This window comes from Dasypus novemcinctus, chromosome 21, assembly GCF_030445035.2.
Source record: "Dasypus novemcinctus isolate mDasNov1 chromosome 21, mDasNov1.1.hap2, whole genome shotgun sequence".
Taxonomy (NCBI): Eukaryota; Metazoa; Chordata; class Mammalia; order Cingulata; family Dasypodidae; genus Dasypus; species Dasypus novemcinctus.
The window spans coordinates 34,052,654-34,068,522 of record NC_080693.1 but is presented as its reverse complement, the minus strand read 5'-3'; the positions used below and the strand labels follow the sequence as shown (position 1 = coordinate 34,068,522).

General features: G+C 38.7%; 1 protein-coding gene across 4 annotated transcripts in view; it reads left to right on the top strand.

The window, feature by feature from the left end:
• EFCAB5 (EF-hand calcium binding domain 5) overlaps positions 1-15,869 on the top strand; it is a 277,520-nt gene that overhangs the window by 140,992 nt on the left and 120,659 nt on the right. For all 4 annotated transcript variants that reach the window (XM_071210465.1, XM_058283113.1, XM_058283114.2 and 1 more), the window contains one exon: positions 1,069-1,224. In XM_071210465.1, the coding sequence (XP_071066566.1) occupies positions 1,069-1,224 (156 nt within the window). The remainder of the gene's footprint in view (positions 1-1,068; positions 1,225-15,869) is intronic.

Sequence of the window (15,869 nt, the reverse complement as noted above, 5' to 3'; positions counted from 1 at the left end):
TAAATAAATATTTTAAAAAAATAAAATAAAGTAGTATTCAAAAAGAACAGAAAATATTCGGGGGAGGGGGGAATTAAATAAATAAATAAAAAAATATTTAAAAAAAAAAAAAAAAAAAAGAGCAGTGGCCCAAGAAAATAGATGTTTTTGGTTTCTAGACTTTCAAAAGAAAAAAGAGGGAAACGGACTTTGGCCCAGTGGTTAGGGCGTCCGTCTACCACATGGGAGGCCCGCGGTTCAAGCCCCGGGCCTCCTTGACCCGTGTGGAGCTGGCCATGCGCAGTGCTAATGCGCGCAAGGAGTGCCGTGCCACGCAAGGGTGTCCCCTGCGTGGGGGAGTCTCACGCGCAAGGAGTGCGCCCGTGAGGAAAGCCGCCCAGCGTGAAAAGTAAGTGCAGCCTGCCGAGGAATGGCGCCGCCCACACTTCCCGTGCCGCTGACGACAACAGAAGCGGACAAAGAAACAAGACGCAGCAAATAGACACCAAGAACAGACAACCAGGGGAGGGGGGGGAATTAAATAAATAAATAAATCTTTAAAAAAAAAAAAAAAAAGAAAACCATAGACAAAGGATTCCTTATTGCGGTATCAGAAAACACATAAACACACATACAATAACATCCACAATCCTCATTCTTTACACTCTAATCTATATATAGGGCCACTTGCAGAGCAGAGCACACATGCTTTTATATGCCATATATCAATAGAAAAATTTGATTCAATTTTTGGAACTTTTAATTTACAGGCAACATTTTAGGATTGCTGCTATTTCACACGAGGAGGAAAGTCTTCCCTAAATGAAGCTTACTGATGATCTAGAGGGAAATTGCTCCAAATATATCTAGTTGCACTGGTGTTGGTGTTGGGGACTGCACTGGTTACCTCTGTCTGCAGTGCTGTCCTCTTATGGCCTACAGAGCAGCACTAACATGAAAACATTTTATCTAAATGATAAGCAAATGATATGAAAATATATTTAGCCATTATGTTTCATACACATTGATGAATTCTTAGTAAAGAGAACACAGTTTTAAATCAATCATTTATACTCTTTTTCTCTGCAGTACATCTTTTCACACATTGTAGATTTTAAAAGTGAAATGTTTGAGGAACTCCTTAAGCACCTTTGCCACTGTGCAGATGAATTCCGAGAGATCATAAAAGCTGACATGAGAAGACAGATGTTTGCTGAACTCTTCCTGCATTGTGACAGTGGGAAGGTAGGCTAAAGTCATGAAAAGAATGCTTCTCAAACTAAATGTTGTGAATGATCAGTTTTAGGAGGTTTGTTGTTAATTTTCAATTGTTGAATTACTAGGGGGATGAAGGACATAAAAATACAATCCATAATTTTTAAAGTTATCAAATTCAAATCAGATTTATTATCAGATTACTTTCTCAAATTGCTATAAAATTTTCTAGAGGATATTCTCAATCTATATCTATCTTGTTAGACACTGGAACCAGTATGAAGAACATGTTTTAGTCTTAAGGCCTTAAAGCATTTGTAACTTATCTCTAAATCTTTCTCTTTTTCATTCTTAAGGCAGTGGGGTGCTTCTTTCTGGTAGCTCCCTATAAAACAGGGCAGTCATATACAAGGTCTACCACATATTACTATGCGGCTTCTTAAATTCAAGAAGAGTTTATAACAAAATATTTCTGGGAGTGGGTGTTGCTCAGTGGCTTGAGTGCCTGCTTCCTATGTATTAGGTCCCAGGTTCAATCCCTGGTACCTCCTAAAAACAAAAAAACAAACAAACAAACAAAAAAACTTAATGAATATGGTTTGGTGCCAGGGCCAGGATACCAAATGGACTTATGATAATGGATATAAACTTTACTGAAATACATTTGAACATGAACCTTAAATTTATTTGTATACTGATATTCAAAAAAGGATTTAAGGATGCTTAAATGAAGGACAAATATTGTATGGTCTCACTAATATGAACTAAAACAATGAGTAAATTCATGGAGGTAAACTCTAGAGCACAGGTTACTAGGAAATTGAGTGTGGGTTGAGAATGGGAACTGATGCTTAATGCATGTAGAATTATTAATAAGGTCTATTGTAAATGTGTGGAAATGAATAGAGTTGATATAATATGTTATATAAATATAACTAACACTGCTGATTTATAAATGTGATTGTGGCTGAAAGAGGTAATCTGTGGTTATAATATTTCAATTGAAAGGAAGGTAGAGAATAATACAGAGACTGTATAACAGAGTGATTTTTGTGGTGGATGAAGACTGTGGTTAATAGTATAAGAATGTTCTTCCTTTACAAAGTGTTAAGTATATGGTGATACAAGGGAAAATTACAACTAATGTAACTTTTGGGTTGTAGTTAACAGTAATATTGTAATATTTTTGCAGCAGTGGCAAAGATTTTATATCCATTCTAAGGCACAACAATAGTGGGGTATAAAGGGGTGTGGGATTTTTCCTTTTGGAGTGATGGAAACATTCTAGGGTTGACTGGGGTAATAACAGCATGGGACTGTGTAATACAATGAATACTGTGATGGAAGATGGACTGGTTAACAGAACAAATATGAGAATATTCTCTTATGAATTTAACAAATATATAATACTAATACAGTGTGCCATTAACCAGGTGGGGTAGGGGAAAAATGTACCAAATGTACGATATTGGCTATAGTTGATAGTAATGCTTTGAGGAGGCTCTTTTCATAGTTCGTAACAATTATTTCACAACAATGCAAGGTGGTGGTGGGGTAATGTACGGGAGCCCTGTAAAATAATATGTATGTTTCTTTTATAAGTTCACAACTTATACTATACACTTAATTGTTTATAGATGTTCATGTATAAATGATAAACGTCAATTAAAAATTTTTAAAAAGAATACATAAAGTGCAACAAAAGAACATAAATTAAAAGTAGGGTGGCGGACTTGGCCCAGTGGTTAGGGCATCCGTCTACCACATGGGAGGTCCGCGGTTCAAACCCCGGGCCTCCTTGACCCGTGTGCAGCTGGCCCATGTGCAGTGCTGATGCGCGCAAGGAATGCCATGCCACGCAGGGGTGTCCCCCGCGTAGGGGAGCCCCACGCGCAAGAAGTGCGCCCCGTAAGGAGAGCCTCCCAGCGCGAAAAGTTCAGCCTGCCCAGGAATGGTGCCGCACACACGGAGAGCTGACACAAGATGACCCACCAAAAGGAAACACAGATTCCCATGCAGCTGACAACAACAGAAGCGTGCAAAGAAGAACACGCAGAAAATGGACACAAAGAGCAGACAACGGGGGGTGGGGGTGGGGGGACAAGGGGAGAGATAAATAAATAAATCTTTAAAAAAAAAAAGTAGGATGAAAGAAGAGAAAAACAAGACGATCCTAAATGAAGCTGTGAATAAAGCCCAAAATGCATACTATAATGATCTAAATGTTTATTCTGGGTTGCCTGCAAGTTTGATTCTAAATTTTCCATGAGTGAACAAGTAAATGGAAATATGACCAAACACGTGATCAACAATATTTATAAGATAAATATAAACTGGTGGCTAAGAAGTACAGAAGCTTGATATTCAAAGTGTAGTCAGGAGTTTCTCCTCATTAAAGGGACACTCTATGAAATGAACATGCTTTATGATGGACTTGCAATAAATTAGACAACCATTTTCTCAGGGCAGTTTCTTATACCACCTTAACTGTACACTAATGATATCACACCAGATTGCAAGTCAGAAAAAGCAATTCTAAAAGGAGCCAATATAACTGTACACTAATGATATCACACCAGACTGCAAGTCAGAAAAAGCAATTCTAAAAGGAGCCAATATACTGCAATCTACATTCTCATATCTCTGCTAACAGGTTAGGCTTAAGTTAAGAATATATTTTATAAAATCTGAAATGCCTATGTGTCTTTCAGGCAGTCCTCCTTGAATATTATTTCTTTTAACAGAGCTTATGATAAATATTGGGTGGTGTGAGAGTTAAGATTTTACTTCCTGATAAATGCCTGGAATACAGCAATTCCCTGTTGCCAATTTAATACCACCTTATGTGCCATAACAAACATAGTGGGATAATATTTTGAGGAATTAACAGATTTTTTTGTGTTCTTTGCTTTTCTCCCCAGCATTCAAACAGTAGTTATGTGCTAATTTTGAAGTGAAGGTAGATGCAGTCTAGAATAAAGAAGTTAAATTAGCTTTTGAATGGATTAAAAAAAAATAAAAGACTTTGTTTTTAGGCTTACAGAAAATTGAGCAGATAGTATAGAGAATTCTTTCTGAAGAACTTTTTAAAAATCAATTTGTTTATTAGACAATTGTGGATATATGGAACAATCATGCATAAAATACAAGATTCCCATACATCACACCACCACCAACACCTTGCATTGGTGTGGAACATTTGCTACAATTGATGATAGTACATTTTTATAATTGTACTAATTTTTTATCTGTAGTTACCTTTGTTACAATTGACAAAAAATTATTAAAATAGTACTATTAACTATCATCCATAGTTTGCATTAGGTGTATTTTTTTCCATATACCACCCTATTATTAACACCTTTTTTAGTGTCATACAATCATTATAATTCATGAAATAACATTCTTATACTTGTATTATAAATGAGAGTCCATAGTCTACAATAGGGTTCACTGTGTTATACAGTCCTATGCTTTATCTTTTAATTTTTATTCTAAAAAATATACGACCTAACATTTCCCCCTTTTAACCACATTCACCTATATATTTCACTTTTGTTAATTACACTCACAATAATGTGCTACCATTACCACCATTCATTTCCAATCTCTTAAAATCAAACTAAATAGAAACTCTGTACAAGTTAAGCATCAAATCCCCATTCTCTAACTCCAATCTATCCCCTAGTAACCTGTATTCTAGATTTTAACTCTTTTGAGTATGCTTATTATAATAAGTTCATATTAATGAGATCATATATAAGATTTGTCCTTTTGTGTCTGGCTTATTTCACTCAGCATAATGTCCTCAAGGTTCTTCTATGTTTTTGCATGCATTGGGACTTCATTTCTTTTTATAGCTGAGTAATATTCCAATATATGTATATACCACATTTTTTATCCATCCATTTTGTTGAAGAGACTATTCTTCAATATTTTGGTTGCTTCCATCTTTTTGGCAATTGTGAATAATGCCACTATGAACATTGTTGTGCAAATAACTGAGTCCCTGCTTCTGGGTATATACCTAGTAGCAGGGTTGCAGGGTCATATAGGAACTGAGGAGCTGCCAATCTGTCTTCCACAGCAGCTGCACCATTTCACGTTCCCACCAGCAATGAATGAGTGTTCCTATTTCTCCACATCCTCTCCAACACTTGTAGTTTTCTGGTTTGTTTTTGTTTTTTAAAAAATAGTAGCCAATATTGGGTATGATATAATATCTTACTGTAGCTTTGATTTGCATTTCCCTAATAGCTAGGGATGTTGAACACCTTTCAATGTGCTTTCCAGCCATTTGTATGTCCTCTTTGGAGAAATGTCTATTCAAATCTTTGCCCATTTTAAAATTGAGTTGTTTGTCTTTTTATTATTGAGATGAAGGATTTCTTTATGTATTCTGGATGTTAAATCCTTATTGGATATGTGGTTTCCAAATATTTTCTCCCCTTGAGAAAGCTGTCTTTTCACTTTCGTGACAAAGTCTTTTGCTGCACAAGTGTTTTTCAATTTGAGGAGGTCCCATTTACCTATTTTTCTCCCATTTCTTGTGCTTTGGGTATAAAGGCTAAGAAACCTTTGCTTAACACAAGATCTTGAAGATGCTTCCTTATATTTTCTTTTAGGAGGTTTTTGGGTTTTTTTTTTTTTTCATTTTTTAAATTATTTTTTTTTAAAAGATACATAGATTACACAAAATTTTACATTAAAAAATATAAGAGGTTCCCATATACCCCACTCCCCACCCCCACCTCACTCCTCCCACATCAACAACTTCTTTCATTAGTGTGGTACATTCATTGTATTTGATGAGTACATTTTGGAGCATTGCTACACAGCGTGGATTATAGTAGGGTGGTTTTTTTTTGTTTGTTTGTTTGTTTTCTTATCTTTTTTTAAAGATACATAGATCACACAAAATGTTACATTAAAAAATATGTGGATTATAGTTTATGTTGTAGTTTACCCTCTCTCCCAGTCATTTCAGTGAGTTATGGCAGAATATATAATGTCCCGCATCTGTCCCTTCAATATCAATGATGACATCTCTAAGTCCCAGAACTGCCCCAATATCACATTTCTTTTTCCTTTTCCCTGCCTTCAGCAACTCCCATGGCCTCCAGGCATGCATGCATATAGGGTATATAGATATGTTCAGATGTTCATTGGGTATTGACATAGGGGGTAGAGTTTCACACGACAACTGAGGGAGTGCTGAGTTCCCATTCTGGGAAACTCTCTCACACTCCCCAATGGAGCAGCAACAATCCCCCAGGTACAAGGGCAAAGACCAGAGAAGAAGGATGGTCCAGTGATGGGCCCTTGATACTGATCATTATGCTTATGAGCCTGTGTGCTTGAAATTTCAACTAGATCTAGAGCTGCAGGGTGCCTAAGAGTTACCTCCTGAGAGCCTCCATGTTGTTCAAATGTGGCCACTCTCTAAGCCAAACTCAGCATGTAAATGCATTACCTTCCCCCCAGGGTGGGACATGACTCCCAGGGATGAGCCTCCCTGGTGCCCAGGGATTACTACAAAGTACCATCTGGTGATGCAAAAAAGGGGGAAATGGTAAAGACAAATGAATTTATATGGCTAAAAGGCTTCAAAATGAGTCAGGAGGTCATCAGAGGTATAACACTTACACACATCTCAGCAGGATCTCAGAGACAGCCAAAGTAGATACAACCCCAGGTAGTAGTGCTCCTGAGGGCTATGGAGACACCCAGGTCCTGTGGTCATGACAGATGACTCTGGAGTTCAGTGCCTTGCCAGTGGGCCCTACTTTGGAATTTGTGCTCCTGATTGTGATGGAGTTGGACTCAGATGTGACCTCTCTATGCATGCCTCTTCTGTCACTTTTACTGAACCTGTGGTTGGTGCTGCGGTTGGTGCATGCTCAGAAGACTTAAATCTCTGGATTATGTGCCAGCTGGGCCCTGAGCCTCAGCAGAGTTGCAACACCTACTTTCTGGTTCATTAGACTTCTAGGAGTTTTATAGTCCTGGTTCTTTTGTTTAGGTCTTTGGTCCATGTTCAGTTAATTTTTGTATATGGACCCTATATCATTATTTTGCATATGAATATCCAATTCTCCCAGCACCATTCATTGAAAAGACTATTATTCTTTCCCAATTGAGAGGACTTGGCAACCTTGTCAAAACTCAATTGGACATAAATGTAAGGTTCTATTTCTGAACTCTCAATTAGATTCCATTGGTCAAAATATCTATCCTTGTGCAAATACCATGCTTTTTTGACCACTGTAGCTAGGTAATATGCTTTAAAGTCAGGCAGTGTGAGTCCTCCAACTTCATTCTTTTTCAAGATGCTTTTGGCTACTTGGGGCCCCTTACCCTTCCAAATATATTTGATAATTGACTTTTCCATTTCTGTAAAGAAGGCTTTTGGAATTTTTATTGGGATTGCATTGAATCTGTAAACCATTTTTGGTAAAATTGACATCTTCATGATAGTCTTTCAATGCATGGAAATGGAATATACTTCCATTTACTTAGGTCTTTGATTCCTTTTAGCAATGTTTCATAGTTTTCCTTGTACAAGTCCTTTACATTCTTGGTTAAATTTATTCCTAGATATTTTATTCTTTTAGCTGCTATTGTAAATGGAATTTTTTTTTCTTGATTTTTCTCCTCAGATTGCTCATTACTAGTGTATAGAAACACTATTTTTGCATGTTGCTCTTCTACCTGTCACCTTGTTGAATTCATTTATTAGCTCTAGTAGTTTTATTTGAGTTTTTTGGGAACTTTCTATGTATAGGATCATGTCATCTGCAAATAATGAGTTTTACTTCTTCCTTTTCAATTAGGATTAAATACTCTGGCTAAAACTTCCAGTACAATGTTGAATAACAATGGTGACAGTGGGCATCCTTGTCTCGTTCCAAATCTTAGAGGGAAAGCTTTCAGTCTTTCACCACTGAGTATGATATTAGCTCGGGTCCTTTACATATGCCTTTTATCATATTGAGGAACTTTCCTTCTATTCTTTTTTTTTTTACTTAGGTTTTTTTTTTTCTTTTTTTTTTTTAAGATTTCTTTCTTTCTTTAATTCCCCGCCCTCCCCTGGTTGTCTGTTCTCTGTGTCTATTTGCTGCCTCTTGTTTCTTTATCCGCTTCTGTTGTCGTCAGCGGCACGGAAAGTGTGGGCGGCGCCATTCCTGGGCAGGCAGCACTTTCTTTTGCGCTGGGCGGCTCTCCTTACGGGATGCACTCCTTGTGCGTGGGGCTCCCCTATGCGGGGGACACCCCTGCATGGGGCGGCACTCCTTGCGCACATCAGCACTGCACATGGGCCAGCTGCACACGGGTCAAGGAGGCCCGGGGTTTGAACCGCGGACCTCCCATGTGGTAGACGGATGCCCTAACCACTGGGCCAAGTCCTTTCCCTCTATTCTAATTTTAAAGTGTTTTTATCAGGAAAGGCTGCTGGATTATGTAAAATATCATTTCAATGAAAATGATCATGTAGTTTTCCCCCTTGGTTTGATAATGTAGTATATTACTTAATTTTATTATGTCAAACCACCCTTGCATACCTGGGATAAAATCCACTTGATCATGCTGTATAATTCTTTTAATGTACTATTGGATTCTATTGCAAGGGTTTTTGCTTCTATATTCATAAGAGAATTTGGTCTGTAATTTTCTTTTCTTAGAATATCTTTGTCTGGCTTTTCTTTCTTCTTCAATTTTTTGGAAGAGTTTGAACAGGATTGGCATTAATTCTTCTTTGGAATGTTTGGTAGAATTCATCTAGGAGGCTTCCTATATGGCTTATAGTCCTGGACTTTTCTTTGTTGAGAAGTTTTTGATGACTGATTTAATCTCTTTGCTCTAGCTTCTATTTCTTCTAGAGTCAGTGTAGGTACACTTGAGAAGAATGTATATCCTGCTGTTTGGGGGTGCAATGTTCTATATATGCCTACTAGATCTAGTTCATTTATCATATTATTCAAGTTCTCTGTTTTTTTATTGATCTTCTATCTAGAAGTTCTATTTGTTTGATGAGAATGGTGTACTGAAGTCTCTAATTCTTACAGTAAAGGCATCTATTTCTCCCTTCAGTTTTGCCAGTGTTTGCCTCATGTATTTTGGGGCACCATGGTTAAGTGCAAAAAAATAGTTATTACTGTTATTTCTTCTTGGTAAATTGCCCTTTTTATTCATAGGTAGTGTTCTTCTTTGTCTCTTATAACAGCTTTCAACTTAAAGTCTTTTTTGTCTGATGTTAGTATGCTACCCTAGCTCTTTTTTGTTTACTCTTTGCATGGAGTGTCTTTTTCCAAACATTCATTTTCAACCTATTTGTGTCTTTGGATCTAAGGCGAGTCTCTTGTAAATAACATATAGTTTGGTCATATTTTTTTATCTATTTTGTCACTCTGTGTCTTTTGATTGGGGAGTTTAATTCATTAACACTCAGTGTTATTACTTTAAAGACAGTACTTATTTCAGCCATTTTGTATTTTGGTTTTTACATGTCATATCTTTTTTTTTTTTAATCTCTCTTTTCTTTTATTGCAACCTCCTTTTCTGTATAGTTGATCTTTTATGATGGATCTGACTGTTCACTTCCTCATTTCTGTATCTGTTTATTTTTAAAATACTTTATTTGTGGTTATCCTGGGGTCTATATTACACAACATACATCTATAACCTATTAATTTGAAAAGATAACAACCTAGCTTCAATAGCATACATGTTTTTTGCTCCTATATCCCCCTGTTTCCTCTCTTTATGTTGTTTTTGTTTTTCTTCACCATTTTCTATTTTGAAGTCTGTTATCAGGAAATATGCCTTTTTCTTATTTAATTGTATTCTGTTATAGGAATTATAGAATCGTATATTGAGAATACAATATAACTGGGTTTTGCATTTACCCTTTAAGTTACCCTTACTGATAACCTTAGTTTCTTCACACTACTCCAACCACTCTCTCCTGTCTTTTCCTTTCTATTTGCAGAACTTCCTTTAGTAATTCTTACAAGGCAGTTCCCTTGTTGATGAACTCTCTCAGTTTCTGTTTATCTGTGATTGTTTTTAACTATTCCTCAGTTTTGAAGGACAGTTTTTTTAGATAAAGAATTTTTAGCTGGCAATTTTTCTCTTTCAGTTCCTTAAATATATTATATTACTGCTGTCTCACCGCCATGGTTTCTGGTGAGAAATTGGTACTTAGTCTTATTGAGGATCCCTTGTATGTGACAAATCTCTTTTCTCTTACTGCTTTCAGAATTCCCTTTTTATCTTTGGCATTTGACATTCTGATTAGTATGTGTCTCAGAGTAGGTCTATTAGGATTTATTCTGTTTGGAATACATTGTACTTCTTGGACATGTATATTCATATCTTTTATAAGAGTTGGGAAATATTTAGCCATTATTTCCTCAAATATTCTTTCTGCCCCTTTTCCCTTCTCTTCTTCTGGGACACCCATGACCCCTATGTTTGTGTGCTTCATGGTGTCACTCAAATCCCTGAGACACTGCTCAACTTTTTTTCATTTTTTTCTCTATCTGTTCTTCTGAATGTATGATTTTTTCTTTTTTCTAGTTAGGCCAGTAAAAAAAAAATATTGAGAAATGGGGGGAAAGAACAGAGCTTGCTGAGAAATGGGAGAAAAGGATGAAAATACGCACCAAGATTTGACCTGGTCTCCTCTAGGCAGAGAGAGCAAGATTTGGCGTCTCTGGTTACCTTTTAAGCTATTAATTATTCCTTCCTTTGTTAATGTTGGGGGGAGGGCCCCCAGCTGTTTGTTCTTCTGATTGATTACCCCACCTGTCAGTTCCCCAGGAGGCCCTTAAGGATATCCAGGGCTTTTCCTTGACCCTGAATGAAGTTCTCATGCCCAGTGTCATTTTACTGGCAGCCTTTTTCTCAGATTTCTGGGTGGGGTCTCAAAGCCATGTGGTCTGTCAGTCATGTTGTCTGCCAGGCCAGCCACCTTCCGATTTCACTACTAACCTGCCTCAACTACCCCCTCAGAGAATTCACACACTTACTCTTAAGGGGGCACTGAGGGATGATGGTCATTCTTCTGTAGCTACTTCATGCTGGTTAGGGCAGTAGTCCCTGCCTGACTGGGCACAAACCTCTCTGGCTATTCTATTATGGTTAAGTGAAGATGGGTGCAGCACCCTGGTTGGAGCTGGATGAAATCCCCACATAACTAATAAGGCATTAATTCTGTAAGAAATAAACTTTATTAGAATTTTGAAAATACATGGTTCCACTAAAAGGATAAAGAAGATGGTGGTAGGCAGGCCCAAAAGGGGGCCAACCATGACACACTGGACCACAAGAATGAGAAAGGCCAGGTGCCTTCAGAGGCTGAATCCCCCCAAAGTTGATGGGAAACAGCATTCTTCCTTGAGTTTTTTTTTAATGCTGTTGGTTAACTCTGATTGTCCTGTCTTCTAGTTTGCCAATTCTTTCTTTTGTCTGTTCAAGTCTGCTGATGTATGCTGTAGTGTATTTTAAAGATTTATTTTTAAAATTTATTTCTCTCCCCTCCCCCCACACCATCCCCCCAGTTGTATGCTCTCTGTGTCCATTCACTCTGTGTTCTTCTGTGTCCGCTTCCATTCTTGTCAGTGGCACCGGGAATCTGTGTCTCTTTTGCTGCATCATCTCCCTGCGTCAACTCTCTATGTATGGGCAAGCTGCACTTTTTTTTGCACAGGGCAGCTCTCCTTGTGGGGGCACACTCCTTATGTGTGGGGCTCCCCTACATGGGAGACACCCCTGCATGGCACATCACTCCTTGTGTACATCAGCACTGTGCGTGGGCCAGCTCATCACATGGGTCAGGAGTCCCTGGGTTTGAACTCTGGACCTCCCATGTGGTAGGTGGATGCTCTATCCATTGAGCCAAATTCACTTTCCACTGTAGTGTATTTTAATCCTGACTATTGTACTTTTCATCCCCATAATTTCTATTAAATTTTTATACTTTCTAATTCTTTATTATGCTCACAACATTGTCTTTTTCATACCCTTTATCTCTTTTTGCTTGTTTTCCTTCATCTCCTTGAATTGAATTAAGAGATTTGTTTGAGGGAAGCGGACTTGGCCCAGTGGTTAGGGCATCTGTCTACCGCAGTTCAAACCCCAGGCCTCCTTGACCCATGGGGAGCTGGCCCACATGCAGTGCTGATGCGCACAAGGAGTACCGTGCCACACAGGGGTGTCCCCCATGTAGGGGAGCCCCATGTGCAAGGAGCGCGCCCCATAAGGAGAGACACCCAGCACGAAAGAAAGTTCAGCCTGCCCAGGAATGGTGCCACACACACGGAGAGCTGACACAAGATGACACAACAAAAAGAAACACAGATTCCCATGCCGCTGACAACAACAGAAGCAGACAAAGAACACGCAGAAAATAGACACAGAGAACAGACAACTGGGGCGGGAGGGAAGAGGAGCGAAATAAATAAATAAATCTTTAAAAAAAAAAAAAAAAAGAGTAAACCAAGCTGCCTCAGAGAGCTAGAGACTGGATAATAGGCTTACAGGAAATCAGGGGGTAAAGGAAGGATGTAAGCTGACATCTACATGGGTGAAATCTATGATAAGCTGGAGGTAAGTATGTTTACAAGGAAAGGATAAAATGGGGGCATAGGGTTACCTTTGGGTGGGGCTTTGTGGGCTTGAGGGGGGCTAGGGATGGGAGGATGGGTAATATTGCCCAAGAAACTGGGGAGAGGGTGGGGCAACATATGAACATAGGAGATTGTCAGGTGTTCATTGAGAGTATAATGCTGAGAAAACCTTTTTAAAAATATAATAAGGATAGTTACCTGTTTAAGATACTTAAAGGGGATAATCTGACGCAGTACAGACTCCTAGGGAATATGTGAATGCTCATTTTGCCAGAGTGGGTTATATCATTGGGTAGAGACCTATATAATGAGAGTGAAGGTATACCCACATCCTGGGGAGGACTGATGTCATCAAATAGAGGGAACTGTATCTCTAAAGAGAAATGGTGGCTCCCAGGGCTTTAGGGAAGTTGAGCATGTCAAGCCCTCAACACTGTTGCAAGTATCTCTGAACATGGCTCTTCAAGAAATGAAGATTGACTGTCACTGTGGGCCCTAAGGGGAGGGGGAAATAGGTATTGAATAGATGGAACCAATGTAACTGTGTGGGCAATAGAAGTGTTTCACAAGAGTACACAAGGATGGATATAAGACATGTAAAATTACACCAAAAATATATAGGGGCTGATAGGCTAAAATGTAAATCATAATGTAAAACATAAGATAACTAAAAATTTAGAAAATTGTATAGTCTAAAATATAAACCACAATGTAAACACAAATGTTACCTTGTTTGAAAGCTATTGTCTCAATATCTGTACATCAGTTTCAGTAAATATGGTATGAATATGTTAAAAGATTATTGCTGTGGAAGGGAAAAGGTTTTATGTTGGATATGTGGGAGAACTGTATATTGTATATATGAATTACTGTGATCTAAAACTCTTGTGAAGATAAGCTTAATAATTAGAAAAAAGAAAAGAAAAAGATAGGATGGAGAATTTTTCCAAATTAATATGTATTCTATATCTAACCTTTAAACTCATTGCTATATTCCATTTTACTATTAAGGGAACCTGGCAATATATTGGGCTTCACTTTTCAGGAAGTTTTAGATCACAGAGAGGTTCAACAATGGCAGCAGAGGAATACTGGTGTGGGATGTTATTGACAGGGGACACATGGTTGGCAGGGAGTTCTACAGGGCATATATCCAGAGTACATAAAAATGTTTGGATATTTTCATAGTGGAAAAAATTAAAAACAACAACTGAGGGAGTGCTGAGTTCCTAGCCAGGGGAGCTCTATCACAGTCCCTAAAGGAATAGCAACAATCCCCCAAGTGCAACGGCAAACACCAAAAAAGAATGAAGGTCCATCAATGAGCCCCTGGTACTAATGACTATGCTTGTGAGCCTGTGCACCTGAAATAAGAACAAGGCCTAGAGCAGCAGTGTGCCTAAGAGTTACCTCCTGAGAGCCTCCATGCTGCTCAAATGTGGCCAGTCTTGGAGCCAAATTCAGCATGTAAATGCATTGCCTTCCCCGCAGCGTGGAACATGACTCCCGGGGATGAGCCTCCCTGGCACCGAGGGATTACTACCAAATACCAGCTGATGATGTAACTAGAAAATGACCTTGAATAAAAGGTTCAACTCAAACCAGCAGAATATCTCTGTCTACATATAATAACATGAGTTAAAAATGCTTTTTGACCTAAATCAAGGGGGAAATGGAAAGGACAAATGAGTTAATATGGCTATGAGTCTCTAAAAAAGAGCCAGGAGGTTATCAGAGGGGTTGCCCTTATGCACACCTGAGTAGAGTCCCAGAGACAGATAAAGTAGATACAACCCCAGGTATTGGTTCTTCTAAGGGCTACAGAGACCCACAGGTTTTATGGTCATGGCAGATAGAGTTCAGTGCCATATCAGTTGGCCCTTCTTTGGAGTTGGTATTTCTGTGTGATGGAGCTGGACTCAGATGTGATCTCTTTTCACAAGCCTTTCCTGTTACTTTACTAGAATTGTAGTTGGTGCTGGGGTTTAATATATACCCAGGGGACCTGAATCTCTGGACTGACCATGTGATAGCCAGTCCCTGAGCCTCAACAGACTTCAGCTCCTACACTCTGGTTTATTGGACTTACCCCACTTGGCCTACATGGAGTTGAAGAATGTCAACCACCACACCAGGGAGCCAAGAGTGCCTACAGCTGAAAGCAGGAGGATTGCATTCAGCATCCATGTGGAATCTAAGCCCCCTCTTGACATAGATGTGGAATGGACACAACCAAGCCAAGGTCCACAGGATGAAGGAATACAATATGGATTAGAGTGGACTTACTGATATTCTATTCATGAATTATTGTGGTTAGTAATCGAAGAAAATGTGGCATTGGTGTGGAAAAAGTGGCCATGGTGGCTACTAGGTGTGGGGAATGGGAGGAAGAGATGAGATGTGGAGGCATTTTGGGGACTTGGAGTTGTCCTGGGTGGTGCTGCAGGGACAATTACTGGACATTTTAGGTCCTCCCATGGCCCACTGGATGGAACGTGGGAGAATGTGGGCTATGATGTGGGCCATTGACTATGAGGTGCAACGATGCTCAGAGATGTATTCACCAAATGCAATGAATGTCTCTTGATGATGGAGGAGAATGTTGCTATGGGGGGAGTAGTGGGGTGAGGGGGGTGGGGGGTATATGGGGACCTCATATTTTTTGAATGTAATATTAAAAAATGAATAAAGACAAAAAATAAATAAAGCTCATTGCCCACTGCTAAAAAAAAAAAAAAAAAAAAAGAGAGAGAGAGAGATTTGTTTGAACTTCTTTGATTAGTTGTTCCAAATTCTGAGTTTCCTCTGAAGTTTCAATTTGTTCCCCTGACTGAGCCATTTCTTCCTGTTTTGTAGTAGGCTTTTAACTTTTTGTTGATGTCTAGGCATCTGATTACCTTAATGAGTTAACTCTGAAGGTCAGTTTCTCCTTTTTGTGTAGGGTTTTGGCTTTGTGTTAAGGCTATTTGATGCTTGGTCCAACTTATCCTAGAAAAAACCCATGTTTAACTGATCAGATTTTCTTTGCTCTTCTTCATTTGATTC